Source organism: Pinus tabuliformis, chromosome 7 (assembly GCF_031772625.1).
Source record: "Pinus tabuliformis cultivar Carrire ecotype Pingquan chromosome 7, CPIR1, whole genome shotgun sequence".
NCBI classification, from domain to species: domain Eukaryota; kingdom Viridiplantae; phylum Streptophyta; class Pinopsida; order Pinales; family Pinaceae; genus Pinus; species Pinus tabuliformis.
In genome coordinates this window covers 712,413,879-712,422,682 of record NC_142293.1, presented here as the reverse complement: position 1 = coordinate 712,422,682, position 8,804 = coordinate 712,413,879, and the positions used below count along the sequence as shown (strand labels likewise).

At 29.3% G+C, this 8,804-nt stretch overlaps 2 protein-coding genes across 2 annotated transcripts; both read right to left on the bottom strand.

Annotated features, from left to right (window-relative positions):
- Nucleotides 1-522: 522 nt before the first annotated feature.
- Nucleotides 523-4,044, bottom strand: LOC149249510 (cysteine-rich receptor-like protein kinase 10). Its single transcript, XM_089453342.1, has 6 exons — nucleotides 3,984-4,044; nucleotides 3,489-3,622; nucleotides 2,977-3,187; nucleotides 2,631-2,865; nucleotides 2,079-2,229; nucleotides 523-808 (listed from the first exon to the last, which is right to left on the bottom strand). Exons 1-6 carry the CDS (start codon nucleotides 4,042-4,044, stop codon nucleotides 593-595), a joined length of 1,008 nt encoding a protein of 335 aa, XP_089309468.1. The 3' UTR covers nucleotides 523-592.
- Nucleotides 4,045-4,096: 52 nt separating this feature from the next.
- LOC149249509 (cysteine-rich repeat secretory protein 38-like) lies at nucleotides 4,097-5,137 on the bottom strand. Its single transcript, XM_089453330.1, has one exon. It carries the CDS (start codon nucleotides 5,135-5,137, stop codon nucleotides 4,097-4,099), a length of 1,041 nt encoding a protein of 346 aa, XP_089309456.1.
- Between the last annotated feature and the right edge of the window lie 3,667 nt (nucleotides 5,138-8,804).

Sequence of the window (8,804 nt, the reverse complement as noted above, 5' to 3'; positions counted from 1 at the left end):
AAACCTTCACCACATGGTTGTCTTATAAATATAAAGTTTAATTGTTTTAAGTTTTCGTTTTCAAGTCATTTTGGTGATACATTTTTTTGGTAAGATCATGACTTTTTTGTTGTTAAAATGCATTTTTTATTAGTATCATTAAAAAAAAATAGAATATTTAGATTATGTAAATTTCACAACTCAAACGTGTAATTTTAACAAATTTCTATCAAATTTCAAATAAAATTAACAAAAAAAATAACCTAATAAATATAATAAATACACTTTACACTACCATAACTCTCCAAAAATGCCAGAGAAAAGTGATCTCTATCTTTGCTTCATTATTATGTCTGCAACCAAAATGTCTAAAAATACAAAATTCGCATTACCTAGGTGTCGATATAGTAATAGAAGTAGTGGTGTTTGATGGAAGAGCCAGAGGAATATTCATTATTACGTCTGAAACCAAAATGTCTAAAAATACAAAATTTGCATTACCTAGGTGTCGATATAGTAATAGAAGTAGTGGTGTTTGATGATAGAGAGGTAGATGTGGCTGCCGACGCATGTGATAGGGCGAAGCGGGAATGAGTGGAATGGGTATTTGGGGTTACATAAGCATGCCTTGTGGGATCGGGGGCAACGTCATAGAAGCAGTTGAAAGCATCAAAATAACTGTAGCCATTAGTGGACGAAGTGACAAAGCAGCTTGTGTACACAAAAGGGCAACATGAATGCATCTCGCGGCTTGCTCTTCATTACATGTTTCAATGATTGTCGGATCAATAATTTGCACGCTCTTTCCTTGAATGTAGGAATTCCACACCTGCATTTCATAAAATGTATATACATGATGATGAAGAGATTTATAAGATTCGTTTCAATTTAGTTTTATTGGAAATTATTATGAAATTCAATACATGAATTCATGCCAAAATAGATTAGCGAAACACATAATCTCATATTTCAACTACTAAATGGTTTATTGATGAACTAAATAACATGCTCCAAAATCCTAAATAATATAGATACACTATTGCTGAGGGGAAAATACAGTGAAGGTTAGAATGACAAATTATTATTTGGATATTTGAATGTATCCTTAATTCTGAGGTAGACTTTTTTTAACAACAGTTTGCTTTTAAAATTTAATATTGTTGAATTTAATTGCATATCAGGAGATTTTCTCTAGCTTTTTGACATGTGTCAAATGAAGAGCATGGGTTTTAGCTTGCCTTGTCTAATCCCCTGGTGTGAGATCATTGTCTAGCTTTTTGACATGTGTCAAATGAAGAGCATGGGTTTTAGCTTGCCTTGTCTAATCCCCTGGTGTGAGATCATTGACAAGTTGATGATGAGGTATTTGTTGTGCAGGTTGTTAATATGTGTGATGAAATTAAAGAAAATTGATTTCGTTACATTTTTCAGATATGGCATTGATATAATGGTTGATTGCATGTTGTAGAAAGGCACTTGCTAATGATATATGGTGTCAAATTGTGTGGGAATTAGTGAGAGCAATTTCCAACGAGATTGAGGATAAGGTTATTTTAGCTTGTGATTTGTAAAATGAGAATTTATGATTGAGAAGAATTATGTAAAGATCATTTCAAATTTAGAGACAATTTGATTGTAGATTTTGAAATATTTTGAAAATTTAATAAATATAATGCAATCATTTATATTTAATAATTACAACCATAAATTGAAATAAATCACGTTTTTTTTTGTTGTGTGAACGTTGGTGCTCTTTTATGACATGGGTGAAACCAATCCACTATTTAATGCTATTGAGTGCGAGATCTCCAAAGTGGCAAGTAGACAAAGCACTGACCAAGCTGGGATGGTCACAACGCACTTTAGAAGACTAGTTAAGAATTTTCTGATCAAAAAATTTTAGACTAGGCGTGCTCATGCAATTTCCAGTGACAAAAGCACAACATATCTTTGCCCTAATGTGTTCATATGGTGCCTAGGATGAGTTTCTCCTATGTGTCAATTACTCATGGGTGGAGTGAGGAAATTTATGTGTCTGATTGTCAGAGGAATTTACTGCTGCAAAATTTTTTACACAGAAAAGAATGTCAGTATCTTACCCATCCGAGGAGAATCTGCCTTTCAGATGACAAATTAAAGTCCGTATTCTTTCTCCCGGCCACAATTTCAAGAAGAACAACGCCAAAGCTATAGACATCAACTTTTACAGATAGGTGTCCCCACAGAGCATACTCTGGTGCCATATACCCACTGCACATTCAAATTACAATGGCAAAGACAATGGTAACGAAAATTTAAGGAAAGCTATTTGGAAAATAAAAATATCTTGGATAAAGATAACATTTTTATTTCGTTTATAAATTTCAAAAATATATTAAAATCTGACAGACTGCAGCAGCTAGATCGATTACAAGAATGCATAAGGTAGAATTACAAAGCTGCCCATTCCTTTCTTAAAAAGCAATGGAAACTCAAGTGCATGTATCCCTAATTGTTTAGCATTTGACGGTGTCTCAGAGGGGCATTTTAATGTCAATTGGAAATATTTCTCTGAAGATTAGGAGAGTGTTAATTTTTTTTTTTTTTTTTTTAACTCGTAAGATTTCGGATTTACCCAAAAAAATCTCAATCTAGAGATGTGAAAATCTTACGGAGTTCCAGCGGCTCTCGTGCTGACGTGGATATCATCTTCAGAAAAAAGTTTGGCTAACCCGAAATCTGCTATCTTAGGATTCAGGTTCTCGTCCAACAAGATATTACTTGCTTTGATATCTCGATGAACAATCCGCAGTTGAGAATCCTGGTGAAGATACAGAAGCCCACGAGCTACTCCCATAATAATGTTGTAACGCTTTTGCCAATCAAGATCTGCCCGTTTGTTTGGATCTGTATCCATGCATGCCACCACCCATTCAACACCCAAAATTTAATTTACATATATAATATACTTACATGATTATTTTTTATAATATGAAAAATGAAATGGAATTGGCTCACCGAATAGGAATCTATCGAGGCTCTTATTTGGTAAGTACTCATAAACCAGCAAGTTTTCTGATCCCTCTGCACAACAGCCTAGTAGGTTCACAAGATTCCTATGCTGAATTTGGGCGACAAGCTTCACTTCATTCAAAAATTCTTTCCTTCCTTGACTAGATTTTAAGGACAACTTCTTCACAGCTATTTGTTTTCCATCTGGAGTAGTTCCCTGGTAGAATTAATATAGCTACAATTTTAAATTTTTTTAAAAACAAATCTCTATAACATTTTAGAAATAATTTATGAGTTTTCTTAATCTATTTCTCAAATTAATAATTTAATTTAAGAAATTTTAGTTAGAAAATGTAATTTATTGGGAAGCAAATCGTTTTTCTCTCTCTGCATCAAAATACATGAGCAATCTGCCTCTAACGGTTGAACAAGGATGCGGTGAGAGCAGCCCGCTGGCTAGTATACTTGAAGATATTTTTACATAAAGAAGCAGAAACTTTCTAATGAGCGTATGTTACCTTGTATACACATCCAAATCCTCCCTCCCCAAGCTTGTTATCATCATGAAAATTTGCTGTAGCAGTTACCAATGTTTTCTTCTTAAACAATATTTGTCGATTGCTAAGTACGTGGCTTTCCAATTGTCCATCATCTATACAATGAAAATGCTGAGCTATGTCAGAAAATATCAGGACAAAAATTGCAAGATGTTTAACTTGGATTGGCAATCATTTCATAGCATTTGTATGTATAATTTATTGTAACATAATTTACTATTGTGTTGAAAAACACATTCTGCAACTTGACATTAAAAGATGTACGATTTTTTGTATTTTATTTTAAATTTATATTTGTCTTTTATTAATTAGATAGACTTATTTTACAGTCCAATATGATGTGTAACCTTGTCTGTCAGTCATCAAAATTAAAAAATAGATATATACTGATATATAGTAGGCTTTTTTTATATATATATATATATATTACGCTTTATGGTTGTTAATATTGCTTACTCAGCTTAAGCATCCTTTTAAAGGTATAAATTTCAACAACGATTTGGTGATCAAAACGCATGATAGATTCGTAATCCAGATGAATTTACAGTGATTCTATCATGAGTTCGCACTCACATAGTAGAGATCCATTCTATATATTTTGCAATATTTAAGTTAAGAGATCCAATACCTTGGTGTCGTCTTCGAAATATGGCAGACTTCAATCTTCTCCCGTATACGAACAGGCACACAAACGACACCAGAACCAAGCCGCCCACAGCACCCAAAATTATGGGCAGTGCAGGGGAGGCCGGAGCCGCCGTGGAACCAAAGAAATTGTATCTTTCATAGTGAAGTTTGCAACTTCCAAGATAAGCCTCAACGCCTTCACATCCCGCATAAGATGTGACTGTATCATTGATTGCGGCTGATAGACATCCTGTGCAGTTGTCAGCAGATCTATCTTTCCAGCACTGGACCATACCATAGATCTCTCGAGACAGGGAGTCTGTAGTTGTTCCGGAAGCATATAGTCCAGATCCAGATGTTGCTTCACCTGACAATTTGTCAAATAGTCTCTCAACAGCCAAGGTAAAGACACCAGGGCTTGAAACATTCTGTTGACTGTAACGATATTTTGCAGAATAATCGAGTAGACCGATGAAATTACTGTTTTCATAACGTAAATAGCAAACTTGTAACCAAACTCTACCCCCAATGGCATTCCCACAAACTTCTCGAAGGGCAGCGATTGCTTTTTGCGAGCAATTGTAGCATTGTTGGGCTGTTGCGTCTCCATCACACTGCAGAAGGCCATATATTTGGTCAGGGCTTTGGCCATATACAGAAATGTCAAACCCTGTTTGGGAAGTGTGTTGAACAAGATTATTCAACACTGTATTCAGATTGCTCTCAAATATACTGCCGTCTGTATAGTTCTGACCACGGTTGCACATATGTGGTGGTTTCTCTGCGTTGCAAATTTGTCGAGGAAGAGTAATGATGAAGGCCGACGCAGCAATTGTGTAGAATAGCGTAATAGCTTGCCTGATCAAGAAGAGGAGAGAGCATCTAGAATCGCTTGCATGGAAGATGATATCCATAGGAATGGGCATGGTTATTGGACAATGGCCGAGAGCCTCGACTGCCTGGACACGAATGTTACACAACATGTATAAATGGACAAATAGCAGCCCCAGGGATGGTTATGTAGTTTTGAGGCTTATGTTCGATGACTTTTTTTTGTTTAACGGAATAAATGTTGTCCGGACAAATAGCAGCCCCAGGGATGGTTATGTAGTTTTGAGGCTTATGTTGGATGACCTTTTTTCTTTTTCTTTTTTTTGTGTAACGGAATAAATGTTGTCCGGAACAATTTTCTGGTATATATAGTATGATAGTCTTGCTTAGAATTGTAATTTTATGATCAAATTTTTCGGACAATATATAGGTAGGACACCCTGGTGAAAACATTCATAGTTGCAATTTGTGTTCCAATCCATTACATGGCATGGTCACACTAAAATAGATTAAATTGGGTGAGATATTTTTTATATTTTTTTTGGTAGGATATAAAAATTGTTTAGTTATCATCATCATCATCATCATAATCCACTGCAATTTAATTGATATAACTAATTAATAATTGCATTTTTTGAAAATTATTTTTTTCATTTACAATATTTTGGTAATTATTTATTTATTTTAAACAATATCGTAAATTATTAAAAAATTTGTAAAAGTCAATTATGACTATACTCTTTTCCTATATTTTAATTAACAAAAAATTTAAAATGATATTTTCTGAAAATTAAATAAAAAAATAATAAATTTATTTAGAGTATTTCGTTGAATTCCTAATTGGTATATATTGAAATGAGAATGATTCTGAAGCTCATAAAGTGGATAGTATAATCCTATTGAAATTCATAGAGTAAAAATAATAATTTTATTTAAAATATTTTGTTGAATTCCTACATAACTAGTATATATTGAAGTGAGAATGATTTTGAAGCTCATAAAGTGGATAGTATAATCTTATCGAAATTCATAGAGTAGATGATACAACCCTATTAGTATTAGGAAAATATGTGGAGTATTATAATTATAGGTGAAACATTATAATAAGAATATGATATGATATAGTATGCAAAGAAAGGTGGATAGCATAATCCAGTTGAAATTCATAAAGTAGATAATAGAATCCTATTAGTATTAGGAGAATAGATAAAATATTATAATAATTGGTGGAATATTTTATAATAGGTTGAACAAGTTATGATATTTTTTATATATAATTTTGTATATTATATGTAGAGTTATTTAGTTATTTTTAATTTGTTTATATATATCTATATATATATAATTTTTCAATCATATTATGTCTTAATATAATTAATTTTTTATTTTATATTTTTCAATCAATTAAAATTAAAAATTAAGAATTTTATTTTTGAAAATTAAAAAAAAAATATATTTTATTTACAATATTTTAATAATTATTTAATTTTACAAAATATTACTATAAATCATAAAAAAAAATTAATAAAACTTTAAAAGTCAATTATGATTATAATATTTTCGTATTTTTTAATCAACTAAAAATAAAAATTAAATTTTATGAAAATTAAAAATAAAATTATCTGATTTAAAATATTTTAATAAAATTATTTTTATGAAAATTAAAAATAAAATTTTCTGATTTAAAATATTTTAATAAAATTATTTAATTATGGATAGTATAGTCTCATTGAAATTCATAAAGTAGATGATAGAGTCCTATTAGTTTTATAAGAATAGGCCAAGTATTATAATAATAGGTGGAGTATTATAAGATAGATTAGATAGGGTGTTATATTTTTTATATTTATTTTTGAATATGATGTAAATATTATTAAGTTATTTTTAATTTTTTTAATTTTTATATTAATTTTCTATCATATTATTGTCGTATAACATGAATTAGTTTTTTTATCTTTTTATTAATTTAAAATTAAAAAATAATTTTTTAAAAATTGAAGAAAAAATATATTTTATTTACAATATTTTAATAATTATTTAATTTTAAAAAACATTAGCATAAACTAAAAAAAAATCTAAAATCAATGATTACTATAATCTTTTCCTATATTTTAACTAATCAATAATGTAAAATTATGTTTTCTAAATCTAAAAAAATTATTTATTTCATTTAAAACATTTTAATAAAATTACTTAATTTAATTTAATAAAACATTATTGTAAATTAAAAAATTTTAATTTAATAAAATATTATTGTAAATTAAAAAATTCTAAACATAAGATTTATTTTTCCATATCCTAAAACTGAAACATCCTGCCAGAAAAATGCCAAAAAAAAAAGACATTATTTTAACATTTCCAAACAGAGATTTATCAATAAAATTTCTAATTCCCATTACCCAAATTTAAGGTAACCCTTATTCTGATTGCAGATTCACATAACAACATGAGTGAAACTATTGCAAATTAATTCAGAACTCCAAAACCCAATTGGGACCCACCTTTCCTTCTCAATTTACAAATACGACGGATGTTGATATTCATTATCGGATCTGTTTATCGTCTTAAAACTTTTGCAACCCGAAACCTGTGTTATGGCTGACATCGCCTGTCAGTGTCTACGCATTAGGGGGAGCAAGAGGCACGGAATTCAATTCAATGTACACAGCTACAGAGCCCCGCGGATGCCAGCCTGTGTAAAGGAATAAATGCACAACCAAAGTTAACGCGTTGTAATTTAAGAAAAAAATTTTGATAATACACGATTAAAGGGTTGGTTCACTCACGGGGAAGTCAATTAATTTATTTTTATTGAAAATTTAAATAACCATCAATATTGATTTATCAAAAGTTAATTTAAAAAATTAATTGTTAGTAATGTTATAATTATTTTAGAAATTTTATTTAAATAATTTATATTTTTAAAATTTATCAATTTAAAATAATAATATTATTTTGAATATTACTTTTCATAAAATTTGCAGTTTTTTTCTCATTTTTTATAACTTAGTGTTATTTCTTATATTTTTATAAATTAGTGTTGTGTGACATTTTATCTGTAGGGAAATGTGTAATATACTTTTTGTAAATAAAAATAAAATATTTTCTAAATAAAAAACAGTGTTAGCAATAATTAAAAACAAAAATGAATATATCTATTTGGTTAGTGGTTAGTTTTAATTAAAAGCATTATAAAATATCAATAATCTTACTTTTATTGTGTTTGTTGGGTTTGTTGTTGATTTTACAAATTAGAAAATGTGGCAAGAATATTTCACACTCATTCTCAACCATAAATAAAATATTTGAATGTCCATGTGAAATAACATAATTTCTTATCAATTAAAAAAAAAAAAAAAATTTGTTGTGTCACGCTTCTTTGGATTTTCATGTGAAATAACATAATTTTTTATGAATTAAAAAAAAAAAAACCGTTGTCTAGCTATAGTTCAATATGAGGGAGATATGTATGAAGTTGATGTGTGCCCCCTTTAAAATAAAAATAAAATATTTTTTAAACAAAATAAACTATATCTACTCTAATTAAAAACAAAAATGAATATATTTTTTTGGTTACTTTAAATTAAATGCATCATAAAATATCCATAATTCTACTCTCATTGTTCTTTTCTGATTTGTTGTTCACATTACAAATCAGAAGATGTAAAAATATTTCACTCCCACTCTCAACCATAGATAAAATATTAACAAAATTCTATAAAAAAAAATTAAAAATGAAATCATTAAAATTATAGGAAAAAATTATATTTCTAGTTTTGAGTATGGAAAATTAAGGAGGTTTGTAATTCGTTTAATTCT